Source organism: Mustelus asterias, chromosome 3 (assembly GCF_964213995.1).
Source record: "Mustelus asterias chromosome 3, sMusAst1.hap1.1, whole genome shotgun sequence".
NCBI classification, from domain to species: Eukaryota; Metazoa; Chordata; class Chondrichthyes; order Carcharhiniformes; family Triakidae; genus Mustelus; species Mustelus asterias.
The window spans coordinates 33,079,228-33,101,786 of NC_135803.1; the positions used below are offsets into that span (position 1 = coordinate 33,079,228).

A 22,559-nucleotide genomic window follows, 5' to 3' on the forward strand; every position below is an offset into this window, starting at 1 on the left:
GCATGAAGTTGGAAGGGACAAATTTTTCGGTTCTGCAGGAATTGTCATGGGTGGGAGGGATCGTTTAAATGTCCAACAGCCTCAGGCAGGTACTTCCGGTCTCGGGGCATACGCAACTGGAAAATCCTGCCCAATGATACAAGAATGAATGAGATGCCATATAGAGAATTTTATTTTCATAAAAGTCAATCAGCCTTATTCACAAGAAGACATTGGTGGCTACTATTAGCAAATGAATAGTGGCATTCTAATTATTCTATTCCATTAAACCAGCCCAAACAATGGTATGAGGTAATTATAGCTCGAAGCTTACACCATAAAAATATAATCTGTAAGATTTATAGACTCTACAGCTAAACATGAATCAATCAATATTATTGCAGAATGCAAAATTTGGATCTACTTTTTCCCGGTTTTATTTATATCGTGGAGTGGAGTAATAGAACCATCTACATTTTTCTACAGAGCCAATGTGAACTTGATAGGCTGCATGGTCTCCTTCTGTACCATAATGACAAGTGAAATAAAATGGACGTGAAGTTAATAATCAGCCACATATTGTAACCATGTATAATAATTGTACCCAGTCTCATGGTGATGAAGTGTGATGGACAGGCCTTTATTAAAGTAAAGAATATCAAATTTCATTTATAGAATATCAAATCTTTATAATATACATAGATTAAAAATGTTTACAACTTAGATATGAAAATGTATTGCGCCTTACTACAACCCCAAAATGACCACGTAATTATTCAAACAAAGTTTGACGCAGCCATGAAGTAGTCAAACAGAAGAGTTTCACTGATGAAATCAGAGCAGCAAAAATCAATTCAAACCTATCTTTGTCAAAAGCATTTCTAAACCTAGAATAAACTGAATTTAATGAACATTGCTTGGGGAGCTGGGAAGCAAGCGTGTCTAAGTAGTAATAATTTCCCCTCCACAGTAGATCCACTTGGCGATATAGCCTTATCAATTTTCTACAATTACTGGTAACCACCACACAAAAATATTCAAACAAACCGCATAATGTTTAACAGCAAGGGTGGGAATTCTTCAGCCGTTCACATCCCACCGCCGCTGCCAGTGAGAATGGTGAATTTGGTACTCAGCCACTGCAGCGGGACTGGAGAATGCGAGCTGCAGGTGTGGTCAGAGAATGCGGCCCAAGGAGCCCAGAAAAGGGACACCTACTATTCAGAGTAGGCTGTGGACCCAGTACAAGTCAAATTTGAGGAGTGATGGCAGAAAGTAAAATGCTTTGATACATTTTCACCCCCCTCTTAGTTAAACACAGCCTGGAGTGCAGAAAATCAGGGGTTGAAAATAAAATTATACACAATATTTTTCTCTTCCCAGTCAGAAAACTATTGCTGAAAATCTTTCCTTGTCGATTGTAGCTCTAACAAGCATTGAGTAGGAATTCTATCATTTTGCCCTAATTATGCAATCAGTTTGCTTCCTTCAACTGAAATTCACATTTCATATGGCAGGAGCAAAGCAGAATCAGTACAAATTTCTGAATTGTTTTGCATCCTTCAGCAGTCATTAAGAATCTTTACATTCTGGAAATGTGTCTTCATAATCATCCTGTAATATTTTTAAAGACATTACTTGTCAGAATTATAATCCATACACAAGATATTGTAATGAATTTACATTCATAAATGGCAGCTTAACTATCTCAATGAGTTAGCAACCAATCACTTTCCATTTCTAAAAATTTTGAGCGATTCAAAGTAACCAAATCCATGATTTAAATTGCTTCGTGCCATTTCTAATTACTGACAGCAGTGAAGACACATCAATCATGAAAAAACATTTAAATATAATGCAAAGAAAGGAATTCCATGAAGCAAGCCAAAACCAATAACTTTAAAAGCCCTAAAAAAAAAGTAAGATAACCAACCAATCTCGTGTGAAATTATCATTAGTTTTCCACAATTTTGATAAATTGTGTCTTCAATGCTTGTACAATATTTTAGAAAAATACATCTTGGATGAACCTAAATCAAACTGATGTAGAGAACAGAATCCCTGTACATTTATTTAGCTTTTAAATAATAATTCAAGGGGATATTTTCAAAATGCATTTTCTCACAATCTAAGTTTCAAAATGCAAAGTGTTAAATTTGAGCCAAAAAAATGCTATACCGCTCCAAAATGCATTAAACAATATGGGTTTAGTTCTCAATAATTTTTGAATCGAGGGAATAAAGGAACATACACAAAAATGCTTACAGTTCAAATAGGAATCTAATTCTCCACCAATACCTCAATATACAAAATTTAAACAAAACCAAATCTGGGTGGGAGATGAATGAGGGGGAACTCAGCAGAGTTTAGTTCAGCCCCAGATGCCGACTTTCAAAAATAGCCAGAAGTTTAAAATAAGTAGAGGTGAGCATCTTCTGATGACAACCTGGTACTTTTTCCTCAGATTCGCTGATAGCCCACAGATCTTCGATGCCGACAGATTAAGTACACAATGATTACAGCGGCAATCAACACAAAGAGAGATACTCCAAATAGGATGGGCATAATAAATCGACTGTCCAAGGAGCATTTGTTCACTGTAAGATAGAAAGGATACAAATAAAGCTCAATTTGTAATGTTTAAAAAGTAAATAATCATTTACAATCAAATATGGCAAACAACGTGGTTCATTGTGAACTAGAACAAATGCCTGGAAACTTGAATAAAGTGAAATTATCGACCAAAATCAAGAATAAAAGTGCTTCTGAATGTCACCATTGTTCCAATTGATCAAACTTCCTGATATTATCAACAAAAACACTCATTTCTCATTGTAGTTTCAGTTAAAAAGAGAATGCATTTTCAAAATGTAACCCTTAAAGCACAATCTCACAGAAAGCACAATCTCACGTGATGATGTGAGACTAACGTTTCAAAACAGCAGTAAGTCATCGGGAAAAATCAACCTGCCTTTTTAAACAAAAGTGGGAGTTCTACCTTTTTCATTCTAATTGCTTATGTTTTATACATATATTATATATACACATACACACGCACACCTCGATAGCTTTACTTCAGTATAATATTCAAATCCTGGAATTTATCTTATATCCATAGCCAATGAGGGTAATGTATTATAGATTCACTCTTAACCAGTTTAGCATGAATTCTAAGATTATGTCAACTTAATTCGGATATTCCAAAAGGAAACATTCAATTTCCTTGATTATTTCAATCACGATTACCTTTGATCCTCTCATCCAAGGCAACATAAGCTATTTATTTTATTATAACTGTCCCTTCACACTTATAATTAATCCATGGGCCTGATAGAATTCTGACGAGCTTGAGAAAAGTCCCATAAAACAACAATTGTATTTGGTTTAGTGTAAAAGAGTGAGCTCACTGACATGGGATTCATATTACTTGTGCACAAGTGAACTTTCTGCTCACAATTGGTTATAGTAGGTTGGTTACTGGTCTAATATTTATAGGATTGGAGTAATAATCCCTACAAGTTCAAATTGACAAATAACATTAGTGCCATCACCAAGAGAGAATCTAACCACCTCTCCTTCATGTTCAATGGCATCATCGATCACTCCAGCATCAACATTCTGTCAGTTACCATTGATTATAAACCAGCCACATGAAATACTGTGGCTACAAGAGCAGGTCAAGAGTTGGAAATTGTGTGGTGAGTAGCTTGCCTCCTGACTCGCCAGAGCCTGTGCACCATCTATAAATGTAGGAGTGTGATGGAATATTCTATTTGCCTAGATGCTCAAGAAGCCCGATGCCATCCAGGACAAGGTGGATCAGCAACCCATCCAACATCAGCTCACACTGGCAGCAGCATACCATATACAAGATGCACTATAGCGCCTTTCAAACCTGCAACCTCTCCCACTTAGAAGGACAAGGGCAGCATCTGCATGAGCACCCAACCACCTTCAAGCTCTCTTCTAATCCAAGCACCATCCCCATTTGGAACGAAGTACAAAAGCTTGGATAGATTTTCAGCAAAACGTTGACGGTTTTCAGACTAGTCCCATTTTATTCTTACTGAGGTAAGCTAAGTAGGTCAAAGGGAACCATTCTAAATCTAACCTGCAGACTCCATGCAACCATTTCACGTTCTTTTTCTATATGATTTTGTATTTGGGGCCAGTCATAAAACAGAAGACTCCTTAAGGAATGTATCTTGATTAAGTTAGAATATCATCCACAAATTAAGAAAACTAGATTCTTTATTTTAAATTAATATTGTAAATTTGAGAGGTTTCTATAAAAACAGTGTCTGGAAACAATTTCCTGCTGCCAAGTAATATTTCCAACTTTTGATAAGACTCAGAACATCATGGTCTGCCAAGTCCTGGCTCAAGAATAGAGCTCATTGTTCACAATCTGATATAAATTAGCCCAACAATAGTTAAAATATGGAAATTTGCAGATGACATAGAAATTGACTGTGTAGTTGATAATGAAGAGGATAGCTGTCCAGACATATATCTATGGTTTGTTTGAGTGGGTACAGAAGAGGCAAATGGTATTCAATCTGGAAAAATGAGAGGTATTGCATTTGGGGAGGGCAAACAAAGCAAGGGAATACTTAAAATGGGAAAATAGAGGAGGGTTAAGGAAGTTAGAGACATTGGAGAGCATGTCCACAAGTCCCTCAAGGTGGCAGGACAGAGGGACAAGGTGGTCGGACAGAGGGACAAGGTGGTCAAGAAAACACATGAATGCTTTCCTTTATTGGGCAAGGTATTGAATACAAGAACAGATGAAATTTAAAAAAGCATGAACTGGTTAGGTCACAGCTGGAGCTTTGTGCACTGTTCTGGTCACATCACAGGAAAGACATAATAGCTCTGGAGAGAAAGTGCAGGGGAGATTTACCAAACTTGATAATTGTATCTGAGCAGAGATTGGATAGGTTACGGTTGTTTTCTTTAGAATGGAAGAGGCGATCCAATTGAGGGGTGCAGGCAGGGAAGACTTGTTTCCCCAAGCCGAGGGGTCAATTACGAAGGGTATAGATTTAAGGTGATCGATAGAAAGATAAGAAAGGGAATGAGAAAATAAACCTTGTTTCAGAGCGGTGGTGAGCATCTCGAATTCTCTACCATTGTTGGTGGTTGAGGCTAAAATGCTCAAGTCATAGGACTCAATCTGCATCTAAAAGTGCTGCAAGACTACAGACCAGGTGCTGGAAAGGGATTACAGTGTGCAGCTAGTTTCTTTTTTTTTCAGCCAGCACTGATACAATGGGCCAAAAGCACCATTAAATTGGCTTTAGAGCCATAGTAAAGTAATGAGCTGATCTGAAATTGCATGACGTTCACCAAAAAGAATAAAACTAGTGTTGCAGGGAAGTCCTATTACTAGCTGTATTCTAATCATGAATACTTGTCAACAAAAATGTGACAAGTCGGTTATGATTCTGCACCAAGGGGAGGAAACTGGAGCACCCGAAGGAAACCTATGCTGACACAGGGAGAATGTGCAGACGCCGCACAGACAGTGACCCAAGCCAGGAATTGAATCTAGGTCCCTGGTGCTGTGAGGCAGTAGTGCTAACCACTGTACTACCCCCACTAGCAGAAGTTTGATTCCATTCTGTATTTTTTAAAATCAAAACAACTAGAACTAGGTTCAAAAAGGTAGTGAATGGGTTTTAATTGAAAAACATTTGTATTAGAATTGGGCTTATCTGTACGACTGCATGAACCTCCATAACGTTGCCTTCAATAATTCTGTATTAAATCTAAAGTCTTCTCTACCTTTTGGGGTTTAAAATCCTGTTTCGACTTGAAAATCAATTACTGGCTTATTGGGTTGATTGCAACTGGGCACCCAGGCCAATTCCATCTATATCACTAGTCTTTCACCATCACTGGGTCAAAAACCTGCAACTCCTTTTCCAGCAGCACTATGGGTATTCCTACATCACAAACAGCAGCAGTTAAAAAAAAAGGTGACTCATCACCACCTTCAAGGACAATTAAGAATAGGCAACAAACTTTGGCCTCAGCAGTGATGTTCCCAGCACGCAGTGGTTAGCTCTGCTGCCTCAGAGCCAGCGATTCAAATCCCATGAGTGTGTGGGCATCTGCATGACAGATACAATATAATGTGGATAAATGTGAAGTTATCCATTGTGGTAGCAATAATAAGACATTACTTGAATGGGTGTCAATTGAGACAGGTGGATACTCAATGAGACCTTGGAGTCCTTGGTACAGCAGGCAGTAAAGGTGAACAGTATGTTGGCCTTCATAGCTAGAGAATTTGAGCATAGGGCATTGGTAAGGCCACATCTGGAGTATTGCATGCAGTTTTCATGTCCTTAGCAGAGGGAGTACAGCAAAGGTTTACCAGGCTGACCTGTGATATGAAGAGACCAAGGCAGTTAGGATTATATTCCCTTGAGGTGCATGTGGAAAGAGTCCAGAACTCTTGGGGGGTCATAGTTTGAAGATAGGGGGTAAACCTTTTCGAACGAGGGGAGGACAAAGCTCTTCACCCAGAAGCTAGAGAGTGTGGAATTCACTACCACAATGTAGTTGAGGCCAAAACATTCTGATTTCAAGAAGAAATCAGATAAAGGGATCAAGGAAATAAAAATCAGGATATTGAATGTGATGATCAGCCGTGATCAATATGAATGGTGGAGCAGGCTCGAAGGGCCCACTACTGCTTCTAGTTTCTATGTTTCTGTCTACATGGGTTTCCTCCTACAGTCACCATGTTAAATTTTCCCTTAGTGTTCCAAGATGTGTAGGTTTGATAGATTAGCCATGGTAAGTGTGTAGGGAGGGGGCCTGGGTAAAGATACTGTAAGAAGTCTCACAACACCAGGTTAAAGTCCAACAGGTTTATTTGGTAGCAAATACCATCAGTTACCCCAGTCCAACGCCAGCATCACCACATCATAAAGATACTGTGTCAGGTCAGTGCAGACTTGATGAGTCAAATGGCCTCCTCCTACACTGTAAGGATCCCATGAATGAACAAAAACTTCCACCATGACAGCTTGAGCACTCCATTTGTTATTTGACATGTTTATGCAATAACCATAAACCAAATTTTCTTTGCAAGAAAATTCTACCAATAGACAAGTAGTAAAACATTTTATTTCAAGTGCATTTGTTAGGTGGAGCGATCTGCATACAACAGCCAGTTCAACAAAAACTCCCATCACTATTTGTAATTATTCCTGCCGACATTGTAAACATTTTTTGGATCTTTCCCAAAAAAGATTTGCTGCAACTTATGATATTTTACACAATTAAGCAGAATTTAGTGTCCATTTCAACATGTCTAAGATCTTGCTGATCAAATCAGCAGCCTTTAACAGCTTCATGTCCTTTTGATGTCCGTCTTCTATCAAGTGTATACATAGTGACCACAGTTAGGATCAATGCTGTCAAAGCGATTCCCACTAAGACTGGAATTACTTTACTCTCAGCATCTGCTTCACATTTTCCCGCTACAATAGGAGTCAGAAGTCAGTCTTAACTTTTAGGATATGAAATTAATAATTTGTTCAGGTATGCAAAAATATTCAGTGAAACAAAACAACTGATGCAAAAACCATATACAGAACAAACTCATGACGAGTGAAACAATATTGAGTTACATCTTGGATTGGCATTTTCTGCCATTGAGCTACCCACAGCCAAATGGTTACAAACTTGACAGGTCATGCAGGCTCAAAACACAAAATGGTTACATGAAGAAAAAGGTCATCTTTCAAAAACAAGTTAAGTTTCTAGTTTAATCGTGTGCAAGCAAAGACCTTTGTTGAATCAGGGCAAGAGAAACATTTTAGAACCCAAGTGACGTAGACAAGCATTTGGTCAGATTATGCTGAACAAACAGATGTTTGCCAGCGATTTGGCATTTGTGCATTGCAAGTTGCAATCAACAAATTATCCAAAAGAGTGCAGAGCCCTTCAAAAGTCATCTAAAACCCATATGAACAGAGCAAATAAATATCTTTCTTCAGTCTAACTGGATATGCAACAACTGAACCAGGATGTGTCAGAATAGGGACTGCAATGTCATAGGTAATAGAACAAGGAAGAAGTGCTTTAAAATTTACAATTGTTAATAGCTTAAGGAATGAAACACTTTCTCTCCAATCTCCTCCAACCTTATAACCCTCATATCCACACTTATCCAATTCTGGCCTTTTTTAGCATCTTAAATGTTATTTGGTCCATCTTTGGTGGCTGTGCCTTAGCCCAAACTAGAAAATTCTCTCCTTAAAACCATCCTCCTGCTTTTTCTTCAAAAAGATTCTCAAAACTTCAAGAAAGCTTTCGATCATCTACAAGTGTGGCTCAATCAATTTTTCTTAACACCAAGACCCCGACTTACTTGCTGCATCAATAAAAAGGATGCTTAACTGATTGCTCCCTGTTGTGTCTTGTCCAATCAGTAAAAAGCCTTCTCACAGCTTTTGAAGAACAGGGCATTGTGAACAGCAATGGAGGTGGTTTCTCACACACAAGTGCAGATAGATTTGTATATAGGCCATGGGTTGGAATGATTAGGTATTTGCTAAACATGATCCGTTAAGTCACAGGCCCAAGGTTTAATAAATATTGCATTACCAAACAGGAACATAATTGTTTAAATCAGTTCTAAGACCTTGGTGGCTCATTGTTAGAAGCTTCCATGCCCACACACCAAGACCAACTTTAGCACCACTACAATGACCTGCGAGGGCCTTCAATCAGGTTCTGTTGGTACAAGTGCACAACAAGCATTTACAAAAGCTTTTGAATACAAGTTAGTGAACCAACTGACTAATGTATAATCTAACTAGTAGTGTGGACTAGAGACTAATCACCATTCACCTGAAAGCCATTTTCAGCTATATTAATAAAATTTCACCAAGCTAGCTGCTTCAATATTCATGTATTTGAGCAAAGAAGTGCATAAAGTGTAAACCAGAGACAAAAAAGAAAATCAAAAATGGTGCTGTCAGCCAATCCAAATGTAGCTAGCATGTCAAATCAATATTTCTCATGCAAGGTAGCTGACAACCCAAGTTCAATGCAAGTTAGAGGTATCTGAACTTAAATTCTAATAGTGTTCATTTGAGTGCAAACCTTCTTGGCAACAGGAGGCAGTTGAACTCAGGAAATCTTTACTGGGTGGGACTAAAGTCTTTTTTTTGGTTTGTCATTGGGCTCAACTGACACACTCCCCAGTCCCTTGCCTCTCTGGGCAGCAGGCACTATGAATGAACTTATGTTCAACTTGGGTCAGTGAAAACTGTTGCTCATTAACTCATTCCAAGCCACAGCATGATCAATGATGTCATTGCATTCTAATTGGCTTGCATGAGGCAAGGCTCACCATTAAATAATCTCCCTACATCAGTGAACAAAATTGGTTGGCAGGACAAACATGGGAGGTAGTTTTCAACACTATTCCCTGCCTTGTGAAAAGAGCTGACATCTTACCTTCACCAAACTTTCCATCTGGAATGTCAAATGCCTGAAGTTGTGTATTAACCATCAGAATCTGTAATGAATCAGTTGCAAAAACCACAATCTGCTTGCTAATGCACTTGTAGGAATGCCCAATTTTAGTTGGGAACAGCTTCATATGATTCACGGTCCCATGATAGGAGGTTCCTGAAAAAAAAAACAGAACCAATGACGACATGAACTTACCTAGCATAGCTGGATAATTATATATTTGCTGTCAGCAAAACCACCAGTGCAGTTTTCTTTCCTCCATTAGAATTTTTGCATAGAATACTTAGCTGTGTAAAATCAGATTTTTATCCCCTAGAAAACTAATAGTGAAACCAATGAATTCACTTGATCATTTATCAGAGGTTAAAAATGGAATATGCAATGTGCATCTTATAAAATAAGAAATGGCAGCTCTCTTGGTGTGGAGAAGAGTTTGAAAGTATTGCTGATTTAAGGCAATGCTTCAAAAGTTTCCAAATGAAACACTGGGAGAGTTTCCAATAATATGCAATTGTACAAGGTGGAGCATTTTGTGGGTCACCATCTCTGCCAAATGGTGCTCACCAGAGATCTGTAGTTGGACTTCAAGTTTTTGAATAGACAATTCTTCATTCAGGTTTGCAGACAGCATTGTAAAATGCAAGCCAACAAGATCTCAATACAGTGCAGCATTATACTGCAACATTTAAATGTCATCCCTCTTGCTAGATTAAAGAAATTGACACTGGATTTGTAATATATGAAATTAGTGATCATGTAATAGGTTACCACACAATTAGACAGAGTCCAACCATTTCATACATAGTTGAGAGAAACAAGCAAAACACTAAAGCTATTTCAAATGAACCACATTCCCACAAGTTGATATTATAAAACTCACCCAAGTTATTCAGGACATTCAGAGCAACACTGATCTCCCTGATGTAATACTGTTTTCCATCCTGCAAGTAAAAGGAATCAATTTTTAAAACTCGGCACAGGAGTCTTTTTACACAAGAGGCAGAATTTTATGCCCCGGCAGGTTGAGGTGGGAGGGGAAAAAGCTAAAATTGAATGGACAGGATTCCCCAGGAACCCACCCACCCAAACCCTGGTGCAATTTCATGCCTGGGCAGACCTATTAAGTGGCCACTAAGGGCCTTATCCCACCCAGCCTCAATTTAAGACTGGTAGGAGTGGTGAGGTGGGAAAGTGACATTTGCATCTTCCCCATCTTGGGTGGGAAGGGGAATTGCCTCCATCTGAAATCCCCCTCAGTTGGGGGTCAAATCTCAACTGCTGTATTGATTAACAGTAGAAGCTCTTAAACATATGAGCATATACAGTTGGGAGTACTTAGGCTAGCAATGGAAGGGAGCAAGAGGGAAGTCACCTCATTGTCAACTATGTTTCAAAGGTCTGACTCAAGCTGGTTCAATTCATTGCAAAAGGCCTGGCCATTTGGGGATGGAAGAGGTAACGGATGCAACACAGCAGTTGTTTTGGCCCCAAGCTACAGAGCAAAAAGTCTATTGAAGACATTGAGTGCTATCACGATGAAGAGTGAAGCAACTGATTCAGAGACTAGGGTGCTGAATCTTAATAAAGGAAACTATGAAGATATGAGGCATGAGTTGGCCTTGATAGACTGGGGAGAGTTACTTAAAAAGGGATGACAGTGGATAGACAATGGCAAACATTCAAGGAATGCATGGGGGAAACTGCAGCACCTGTTTATTCTTGTCTGGCACAAAAGCAAAATGGGCAAGAGGGCCAATCCATGCCTTAAAGGAAATTAGAGTATCCAATCCAAGGAAGCTTACAGATTGGCCAAGAAAAATAGGTCTGAGGATTGGGAGCAGTTCAGAATTCAGCAAAGGACGAAGGGATTGATTAAGGGGACAATACAGTACAAAAGCAAGCTTGTAGGCAACAAAGACTAAGAGTTTCTATAGATATGGAATGAGAAAGAGGTTGGTTAAGACAAATGAATGTCCCCTACAGACAGAAATGTACAATAGGGAATAAAGAAATGGCCAAGCAACTGAATACATACTTCGGTTCTGTCTTCACAAAAGAGGACAAATCAGATGCCAGAAATGTTGGAGATTGCAAGATTTGAGGGGGGAGAACTGAGGGAGATCGATATTAGTAGAGAAATGGTACTGGGAAAGTTGATGGAATTGAAGGCGGATAAATCCCCAGGGCCTGATAAATACTCTGGCATGTAGATTAAGGAAGTGGCTCTAGAAATAGTGGATGCATTGGTCGTCATCTTCTAGGATTTTAGAATGATACAGTCCCTGCAGATTGGAGTGACATTTGCCACCCTCCAATATTCAAAAAGGGAGGTAGAGAGAAAACAGGGAATTATAGACCAGTTAGCTCATTAGTGGGGAAAATTCTCAAATCCATCATCAAGGACTTTATAGCAGGACATTTAGAAAGTAATGGCAAGATCAGACAGAGTCAGCATGGATTTATGAAGGGGAAATCATGCTTGACAAATCTGTTGGAATTCTTTGAAGATGTAACTAGTAGAGTTGACAAGGGGGAGCCAGTCGATGTAGTTATATTTGGACTTTCAGAAAGCATTTGACAAAGTCCCGCACAAGAGATTATTGTGCAAGATTAAAGCACATGGGATTGGAGGAAGTGTATTGGGATGGATAGAAAACTGGTTGGCAGAGGAAAGAAAGTAGGAATTATTGGGTGCTTTTCAAATTGGCAGGTAGTGACTAGTGGGGTTGGTGCTGGGGCCCCAGCTAGTCACAATATATATTAATGATTTGGAGGAGTGAACAAAATGTAACATCTCAAAGTTTGCAGATATCAAGTTGGAGGAGGGTGAACTGTGACAAGGATGCAGAGATCCTTCAGAATGATCTGGACAGGTTGGTCGAGTGGGCAAATTAATGGCAGATGCAGTATAATTTGGATAAGTGCGAGGTTAGTCACTTTGAAAGCAAAAACAAGGCAGATTACTACCCGAATGGCTGTAAATTGGGAGAGGGGAGTGTGCAATGGGACCTGGGTGTCCTTGTGCACCAGTCACTGAAGGTAAGCATGCAGGTGGTAAAGGTGGCAAATGCCATGTTGGCCTTCATTGCAAGGGGTTGCAAGTAGAGGAACATAATTATATATGTTATAACTATATAGGGCCTTGGCAAGGCCACACCTAGAGTATTGCATGCAGTTTTGGTCTCCACCCAAGGAAGGATGTTCTTACTCAAGGGAGTGCAGTGAAGGCTTACCAGGCTGATTCTGGGAATGGCAGAACTGATGTATGAGGAGATATTGACTAGGTTAGGATTATTTTTGCTGGAGTTCAGACTAATGAGGTGGGGGGGGGGGCAGAATCTCAGTCTTGTATAAAATTCTAACAAGTCTAGATAGGATAGATGCAGGGAGGATGTTCCTGATGGTGGAGGAGGAGTCCAGAACCAGGGGTCACAGTCTGAGGTTTCAGGGCAGACCATTTAGGATGGAGGCGAGGAGGCAGTTCTTCACCCAAAGAGTGGTGAGCCTGTGGAATTCATCACCACAGGAATTAGTTGATGCCAAAAACATTGAATGCATTCAAGAGGTGGCTGGATATAGCACTCGAGGCGAATGGGATCAAAAGTTATGGGGAGAAAACAGGATTAGGCTATTGAGTTGGATGATCAGCCATGATTGTACTGAATGGCAGAGCAGGCTTGAAGGGCCAAATGGCCTCCTCCTGTTCCTATCTTCTATGTGCTATATTTGCAAATGGACAACACTGCACCCAATTCAGATTTCAACTGGCATGCAGTGTAAAAAACAGATCAAACAAGGGTCTGCAGATATCAAAATTAATAGCATTACCAAGCTTTAATCAGGAAAATGTTCAAACTAATCCCCTTATGAATTAAAGGTAGGGGCTGTACTAATGGGGTGGGGTGGGGAGGAGAAAGATAGGGATGTTTTGGAAAAGATGCTGAAACATCTGCTAACATGGCTCATTGCAAAGCTTTACTACTCCCTCTTGCCACAACACTTCCCAATTCTCCAGGAACTCCCTCAGGCTTCCCTACCAACATTCCAAAACTTCAATTGAACCACCTAGAATGTTCAGAGCCTCTAGTTAGTGGTCCTACATCTTAGGTAGGGTTCAAAGCTTGCAGCAACCACTCAAATACCCAAGTCAGGCCCCTTACCTTTTCAGTGTTCCCAGTTTCTCATTATCCTTTTACAAATATTCATACAAAGAAATGCTGTTAACTATCCAGCTTCCCCCCACCCCCAAATATATTTTAAGCAAGCATAGGAAAGACTATCACAATTTGCAACTGGGGAACAAGTTGATGGCACAGGTTTGACAGACTTATTCTACTCCAGGGCCTGGATTCTAACAGGTCCAAAACAAAATTCGAAGAGGTGGTTTGCAACATACTAAATTTGTCAATGTCACTTAGGAATGTGGGAAATAGCACACTGTCGAATGATTGAGGCACATTGCTGTCAAGTGAAAGGGACAATATACACATCTTGCTGTGCTAGATCAGATGAAATGCAGAAAGTGGCGTCCCACCCCCATACTAGCATTTTTCACCGAATACAATAAAGTAATTGAAAACAGAAAATGCTGGATAAACTCAACAGGTCTGGCTGCATCCAAGGAGGGGAACAGTTCTGCAGAATGGTCATTTGGACTGCTCTTCAGACGCTGCCAGACCTGCTGAGTTTATCCAGCATTTTCTTTAGTTCAGATTTCCAGCATCCACAATATTTTGCTTCAACAAGCAAGGAGGGTACAAAATTGAGAATCATAATAAGATCAACATGTCAAAAACCAGTGTTGGTCCTGAAATTGGATCAATGCAATTCATTTTTCATGCATGCTGTGCAGAGGAACAGTACATGAAATATTAAAATAGATTTTTGCAACTGAAGGGCACCTGTTATTTGCAGTTGGTTGCACTTGCAAGCAAATTTGCCGAGTCTCATCCAATTGGCTGCTATTAGAACAATGCCTACAAAGTGCTTTGGGACTCGAGGCAAGTGATAAAGAACACAATTTTGCAAAAATCTGAAATTAAAAGTAGCTTTAAACATGCACAACCTATCTATTTTACACCAATATTTTATTGGCCTCAACTACAGTACAATCCAAAATGTTCACCACAGAAATGGTGTACTATTTCAAAACGTTAAGAATCTTGCTACTTGGTGCAATATTATACAGATCCAATTTTTGGGAGTTTCCTTTTTCACTATAAATGCATCATGGGCCACAGATATTCTCCCAGCTGCACGAATTCAAACACAGCTGTGGTTCTCTGTACTTTTGTACAGTATTGTGTACAGAAACTCACCTTCACAAAAGTGAAGTTTACAAACCCATAGTTGAATTTTAAGATAATCCAGGAGGCAGCATTCCCACATTTTCCTGAAGCTGCAGTCTTGGTTGGTGGAATATTGAAGTACAGATCCTGTGAAGAGAGTGCACATTATGTCAATGCATTGAAAGCAAGTGTTTCAGAGCAAATTGAAACATTTTATACGGATGAACCAATTTAAAAGAATGTCATAACACACCATTAAAAAGACGACAAGCCAAAGAACGATAGATCAGATCCACAAATCATGAAATAAATTTGGAAACTCCTCAAATCAGATTTAAATGCTTTATATATTGTTCCAAAGAAATGCAAATCATCCAGGTGTTTTAAATCAATATAACATGATCAGCTTTTCACTGGGTTATGACCACCTAAGTCCAGAGAAAAGAGGTCAGCAAATCATGCACATAATCCCACTACTTTCCTCCACAGAAAAGTCTACAGGATGGCAAAGATTATCCTGCCTGATCAGGGCTCCTGAGCCACACCAGGTGATGCTCAATGTCACTAGATGAGAGGCTGCTATTTCCAAACTCCAATGAATTTTAGTAGAGTTTAACCATGCCAGCCAGATTCCTTAGCTTTGATTTCACAATTTCACAGCATCAAAAACACCACACATGCACCAGCCAGCATAACACAAGATATTAAGAAATTGCCCATTAAAACAAAGGTGCTGCATTAACAGTGAAACATCCTAGGGGTGATAGCGACAAAATATGACACCGAGCCACATGTTAGAATGGCTCATTAGCTCCCTCCAAGACATGCTGTGATGCAAGGGCAGTCCATCCAAAAACAAATGTTACAGAATACATTTCCATCCATGCCTACAACTGCAGTGGTAAAACATGTTCATAGTAAAATTAGAAAAAAAGATCCCAATGTTCTGGTTAGGGCAAGTACATAAAACCTGTAGCCAGATCAGCATTGTTATTACAACATAACTGAAGCAGACACAGATAATATATTGTTATTCCATGTTTAGCAAGGCTCATTTTTGAGCAAAACCAAAATGGTTACGTTTGAAATTGCAAAACCCAAGGAGTGCACACACCATATATTGCATCATGAAATTTCAAGTTTTGCCTCATTTAACAATTATTCACACTCAGGCACATTTAGGAATACGAAGCAAAATTTCTAAATGTCATAAATTAGTCATTCCTTTCCAAGAAATGAAAGAGTGGGTCTGGATTTACTAAAGAAAATTACATGACTGCTCAAAAAGATTGAGGGCAGTGGCAAACAATGCTGCTCCACAGCACCAGGAACCTGGTTTCAATTCCAGGTAACCATGTGGAATTTGCACACATTCTCCCCATGTCCACGTGGGTTTCCTCCAGATGCTCCGGTTTCCTCCCACACTCCAAAGCTGTGCGGGTTGGGTGGATTGGCTAAGCTAAATTGCCCCTTTAGTGTCAGTGAGATTAGCAAGATAAATATGTGGAGCAGGGCAAATACATGGGGTTTACAGGTATAGGGCCTGGGTGGGATTGTTGCCAGAGTGGACAACATTGGCTTGAAGAGCCTCTTTTTGCATTGTAGCAATTAAACCCCAAAATGGTTTAATCTTACATTTCAAAGGCTGACTTTTTAAAAATCATAATGTGAAGAGATCCTCTGAACAAACCACTGGAGGGTACTTGCAAGAGTTGGGACAATGGCTAGGGACTTGGACAGTTGCAAGATTAGAGATGGTTCGGTAGTATTGTGGTTACACATGCAACACCTAAAGCAAACGTAGCCACGCAATTGATTTTCACCCAGATTACTCACCCTGCCCCATTTGCTGGTCAATTTGATGGAGGCTCAAGTGCTCACCATCACTAAACCCTACAGCAATGTTTGTATTCACACCTGTCAATAACCAAAGCTAGGCAGCTGTCAATATTGCCCTGCTCCTCCAGAAGCTTTGCTGGCTCCCTAGTGTTACATTTAGGGGCACCCCAAAAACATGCTGGGGAATCCCTCTTGGAAATTCCGGCAAGGGTTTACCCCACAATTGTGCTGAGCTGGAAATTTTTCAACAAAGCGATTAATTGTTAACCTGCCAATTTTAATCTGTTACTTTGAAAGGAATAAGAACACTACCTTCAGCACACCTATTTTCAACACCCAACAATCCTCCCTCACCCCAACTCATCCAAAGACCTCCTCCCCACATCCCAATCATTTACCTTGTCCTTTCAATGGGGTCTTTAAACTGCCCGTCTTACAGTAGCTAGTGCCAAGAAAAGGAGTTGTGGTCTCTCCTGTCCAGTCCTTTTGAACTTCACTGCTGACCTAGCTTCACTCCTTCAGTTTCACCCTGCCCGGGTCAGGCACATTGGAATTCAGTGGTATACGGAAGTTGTTGCAGAATAGTAATTGTGCAATGAGGGAGAATTTAGCATGGCCAATGTACCTGAACAGGTGTCAGAGTGTGGCGACTAGGGGATTTTCACAGTAACTTCATTGCAATGTTAATTTAAGCCTACATGTGACACTAATAAATAAACTTAACCTGCTGCTGATTTTCACTGAGGAAGTAACAAGTCATAATCTCACCAGGATATTTAGCATTGAAATTGGAGGTACAGATAGATCAAGCATGACTATCTTCTCCAGATGGCATCTATGATTATTCAAGGGTTACTGAACCACAGCCTAGGCTGCAAGTTTACCACAGGACTGGCAGAGGTAGCAGATCCTGACAGGGACCAAACCCTGTACAATGTGTTATTTTGAACTTTATGCTGACCATTTAACTAATTAAGTTAACAGAGCCCCAGCAGGAAGATAATTCCCTCCATTGTCTTAATTGCACCTCCTGTACAAATTGGACAGTCAAGCAAATATTTTAATTTACATATTCTGGCCTAGAGCGTCTTAATAAGGATTCTTCAATTGGATTGGTTTACAGACCCCAGAAAGGGACATTACATGGTTTTTGATGAGTACTAGATTTGTGGTAAGGCCCACAGGAAGTTTATGGGCAAATTTAAGTGTAATAAATTGTTAGCACTGCTCAGTCGGCGCAAAAATCAGACCAGTAGTTGCTCCAAATTACTTCATACATTCATGACACAAAGTGAAAGCCCAAATGGAACTAAAGTCTTACCTTTGCCTTTTGTTTGACGATAAGCTGTATTCCAATTGCCGCCTTGATGCAAACAGCATTTTTGAGAGAAACATTGTAATATCCAGTTTCTGGTAGTGAAAAATTGGGTGTCATAGTAGGAAGCACAGTTGTTGATGCATGCGCAGTTGTAGTGGGCTTAGTTGTGTTGGTCACGTGTGTAGTTGTGTTGGTCACATGCGCAGTTGTGTTGGTCACATGCGCAGTCGTAGTGGGCTTAGTTGTGTTGGTCACGTGCGCAGTTGCGTTGGTCACATGCGCAGTTGTAGTGGGCTTAGTTGTGTTGGTCACGTGCGCAGTTGCGTTGGTCACATGCGCAGTTGTAGTGGGCTTAGTTGTGTTGGTCACGTGCGCAGTTGTGTTGGTCACATGCGCAGTCGTAGTGGGCTTTGTTGCGTTGGTCACGTGCGCAGTTGTAGTGGGCTTTGTTGCATTGGTCACGTGCGCAGTCGTAGTGGGCTTTGTCGTCATGGTGGTAAGATTGCTGGCCATTGCCACTAGATTTGGCATTTCCGATGATGCAGCATCTTCTGCTAAAACAGCAGAACTTAAACGGAATCCTGTAAGACAAGGACAAGTAATCACGATGCTATAAACGGCTGAGCAAATTAAATAGATCTTCAAAAAGCTTGCAAACTAATCGTCAAAGGCAGTCAAATAGCAAATTCTGAATGAGTGATTCCTGCCAAAATGTTTAGCATGGAGACCCACTCCCCTGTCCCCACAACTAGAAACAGAGGTCATTATATTTGTATTGTAAATTTGAAATAAGGTATAGATTTAAATGGGTTTTGTGGTCGAGTAAGAGTAAAACTCTTAGATGTGGTCAGTTCAAATTGTGTTTCCATTGAGCTTAGAGGGGTTTACAGCATGAAAAGTAAACAGGAGACTGGAAAAATTGAGTTGTTATTCATCAACCACTTCCACCTTTAGGGTAGGATGGTTTTTAGTTAACTGATTTCATAGCAGTTGGGTATAGGCAGCCAAGGAGGGAAACTAGAGTAATGAAGAGACGTTTCTAAGAAGGCTGAAGTTAAGGAAGAGAGGTAACTGGAACATGAAACAAGTTCGCTCATGAGAAGTCAGAATGTGATATCATTCAAAATAATTGCAGAAATCAGAGTGTGTGTGAAAGCACTCAAGACAAAAGAAAGTCTTGGAGGTGGAAAATCTGGAGCTGGATTCCATGTTATAACAGTGGAACAGATGCTTTGTTTAACAGGGTAGTTGGAAAATAGGGAGCAGATTCTTAATGCAAACAGCTCACGGAAAGCACGGTTTGAAAGAAACATTTAAAGTATGTCATTTTGGGAGTGGAGTTCGGGAAAAGTTTCATGTGACTATCATCTGGGGGATTGAGAGAAGAAACTCAAGATTGGTCAAGTGGTACCAGCTATTTGGTTTGAGTGGAGTGTTGTCTTTGAATACATTTGTGAAGCTAAGGAGGGATTCAAATTTTTAATGTTTGATAATTTTTTTTGTTAGCCTCATGGCAAAACAAAGTAAAAGTTACAATCTTTTGATCCATTCTGAAATCTGTGCAACAATAATACCAACTGGAATCCTAACACCTCACCTCCAATATCCCCCACCCCACTTTTTAAAATGCTCAAGGGTTAAAGCTCTCCTAAGCATGATTATAAAATCATTTGATACAGTGGAGAAATTAGTTTGATAGCCCTTTCTTTCTGTTTCAGCCACTGGCCAGATTGAAAAGTTGGCTCACTGCTCCAGTAAACTTATAAAAGAGGGGTCAAAAAAACTACACATCAGCTGATTTTGATGCAAGAAAATTCCAGTGGGATGATTACTTCATACTGTTCTTCCCAAATAAAGAGCAAAGATTATAATCCTGCACAATTTAGATTCCTTGTAAAATGAGCAGCATTTTGCCATTTTCAGTGAAGGTCTCCAGAAAAAGGGCTACATTAAAAAAGTAGAGGCCAAGACAGCAAGCTAAAGCTAGGGCTGTATTGAAGCTTTCACAAAGTTTAACCTTGAGGAAGGAGAAGGACACCATGAACTGCAGACAAGAAACTGACAGACAAAGGATTGAAGTATGTGGAAAAGCAGGATTTGTTGGTATGAGAGAAGGAAACATTAACTTTAGCATAACATGTACAGAAATAAAAGAGGAGAAAGTCACAAGTTGAAAACTAAGGCCAAATTGAAGGATTTTGACTACTAACTCAAGTATTTGCATTAGTGAAGGGGGCTTGTAATGGTCCTGCAACAGAAAGAATTCAATTAGCAGATGCGGGAGGGAAAGGATTACACCAGTAGAGGGAGGAGGGCAGTCACTAAGTTCCTAATTATTACACCCTGTGATGTCACAGTACAAGGAACTTTTGCTAAAAAGCTGCACAGTGATAATGAAAATCTGGACGCCTCAATCTGGACACTCAATTCTAAGACTTCAGCTTACTTAATAGTTATACTTGTAGACCAGTTCAAACAATGTTACACTGGGGTTTTAATAGTCAAAGCATTGTTCTGTAAAGTAATGGATTTGTACAGTTACAAAACAAGTTAAAAGATGGCGATTTAAAAGCAAGCATAGCTACCTATAAACCCACAGGGCCGAGGGACAGCTGAGATTGTAAAGTAAAAGTAACGCTTACATGACACTGCAATTAAGTGACTGTGAAAGATCAATGTAGGTTTCATTAAAATTCCATACTCAAATCAATTAGAAACAAACCCCAGAATTAAAATTTTATTCTCAATTTACTGAGATGAGTGGAGTCAGTCTCTTTTGGACAGGACATTAAATACTATCTACTAATCCAGTGGATCTTAAAACACCCCAAAGGCAGCTGAAGAGCAGGGGCGCGTTTCGAACTGCCTTGGAAACAAGTATTCCTCGGCTGAGACGAACAGACTTGTAGGATCTTGTACAAGTGAGGACACGTTTCGCGGAACACAGTTAAGAGTCAACATTTGCCCCTCAAGATTTTTGTGGTAACTTGAAAATATCCAAGGCTATTTGCAAATCCAAGCTCCTGTAACACCATTAAGAGTGCCAAGAGATTTGAGGAGATACGATCCAGGACAAAAGCAATAATGTTCTTTTGCAGGTCAGAGGGATTCGCTGCCCACTTCCTGCACTTTCCAGATTCTGCTGGGATGAGGAAGCTCCTCCTATCACTGGTTAACTCAACCCGAAAGTCGACGTACCCCCCCCAAATAGGGAGCAGTAGCTTTCACTTACTACTCAGTCCTAAATTAAAAATCACTCAGCAACTCCCAGAGAAATACACACGACCTCTTACCGTATTCAGGGACCCAGCAGCGAAAGTTGCTTTTTCTTTCAAAAGGAGAACTGGAAATGTTTAAAAAGCTAAAATCAACTTACCGCAAACAATGATAGCAACAACCGCCACCAAACTCTTCATGCTGCTTTCCGCTCTCTCCTCCAAAGCAGTTCCGATTTTGTTGAAAACTGTTTCACTTTTAATCTGCTCACTATTAACTACTTGCGCAGTAATAACAGCTTTAAGTCACGGGACAGTGGAAGGGTGGGGACAGGTAGGAAGTGAGATCAAATATTGGGCAGCCAATTCTCATGAGTTAAAGCTGCGAAAATGTAACAAAGCTGGACTACGCTTGCGAGCAAAGGGATTGGGCTGAACAGCAGATACAATTTACCCTAGCTCCGCCCTTAAAGTGACCCCCTCCCCATTTCTATTTTGCTCCCCTTTACAAAGTTATCCTCAGTAAAGGAGGATTAAAGAGCAATGTTTAAGGGCATGAGATAGTACTGAGGGGAAAGATCAATGAATGGTTTCACAGTTCAGTTGAAAACATAAAGGAGGAGGACCTTGGGCGCCTCTGAAACCTGGCTTGCAAACTCAGTTTAGATTAATAGCATGCAAGCTTCCCCATAAGAAGCATACACAGACAAGTCTGTGCAGCATAGATTCAAAACATAAAACTACACCTCATTTGACATTAATCTGACCATCCCACTTAGGGTGGAATGGAAAAGTGTTTGTGTAAGGAATGCTTTTATCTCTCTCAGATTGGGGTCAAAGTACATTGTTGGGACAACGCGCCAACTTTGGCAGGGAAATACTGGCACTGCCCAGAATGAAAATGTAACTGATCTATGATGCATGCAAATTGGTTTGAATGCATGTTCTCTCAAAGGAAGTGATGTATTAGTCCAAAAGATTGTATAAAATCTATAACCAATGTGAAATATACTAGTCTCTTGATTTGCATTGAGTTTACAGCATCGTCTCTCCTCCATATTCCCCAATCAGTTTCACTCCATTTCTCTTTCCATAAAGACTGCCTGACCTGTTGAGTAATTTCAGCATTTTCTGTTGCAAATTTTGTGAGTCCCAAAAATTTACACCTCAATACAGCAACAAACTTAAAAAGATTTAAGGCAAAATATTCCAGGAGCCATATCACTGTTTCCTTGTATAAATTTCACACTATTTCATTATTTTTTTTACACTAAATGGTGCCACTGACTTTATTGTACTTCAGCTGAATAGGGGTGGTGGAGAACGGGACTCATTGCCCCAGCATGGTGGCACAGTGGTTAGCACTGCTGCCTCACATTGCCAGGTTCAATTCCCATCTGTGCGGAGTCTGCACTTTCT

The 22,559-nt window shown here is 40.0% G+C and overlaps 1 protein-coding gene across 1 annotated transcript; it reads right to left on the reverse strand.

The window, feature by feature from the left end:
• Positions 1 to 598: 598 nt before the first annotated feature.
• Positions 599 to 21,643, reverse strand: lamp3 (lysosomal associated membrane protein 3). Its single transcript, XM_078207041.1, has 6 exons — positions 21,302 to 21,643; positions 17,929 to 18,506; positions 14,799 to 14,915; positions 10,361 to 10,421; positions 9,463 to 9,636; positions 599 to 2,576 (listed from the first exon to the last, which is right to left on the reverse strand). The coding sequence occupies exons 1-6, from the start codon at positions 21,339 to 21,341 to the stop codon at positions 2,440 to 2,442; spliced, it is 1,107 nt and encodes a 368-aa protein (XP_078063167.1). The 5' UTR covers positions 21,342 to 21,643; the 3' UTR covers positions 599 to 2,439.
• Between the last annotated feature and the right edge of the window lie 916 nt (positions 21,644 to 22,559).

Bases quoted from the DNA above. Each gene is read 5' to 3' on its own strand.
- lamp3 (XM_078207041.1), bottom strand. From the start codon at position 21,341: ATGAAGAGTTTGGTGGCGGTTGTTGCTATCATTGTTTGCG. The intron at 18,507-21,301 runs GTAAGTTGATTT...CTTGTCTTACAG, and splicing joins TGTTGCTATCATTGTTTGCG to GATTCCGTTTAAGTTCTGCT. The intron at 9,637-10,360 runs GTGAGTTTTATA...TTTTTTTTTCAG, and splicing joins GAATGTCCTGAATAACTTGG to GAACCTCCTATCATGGGACC.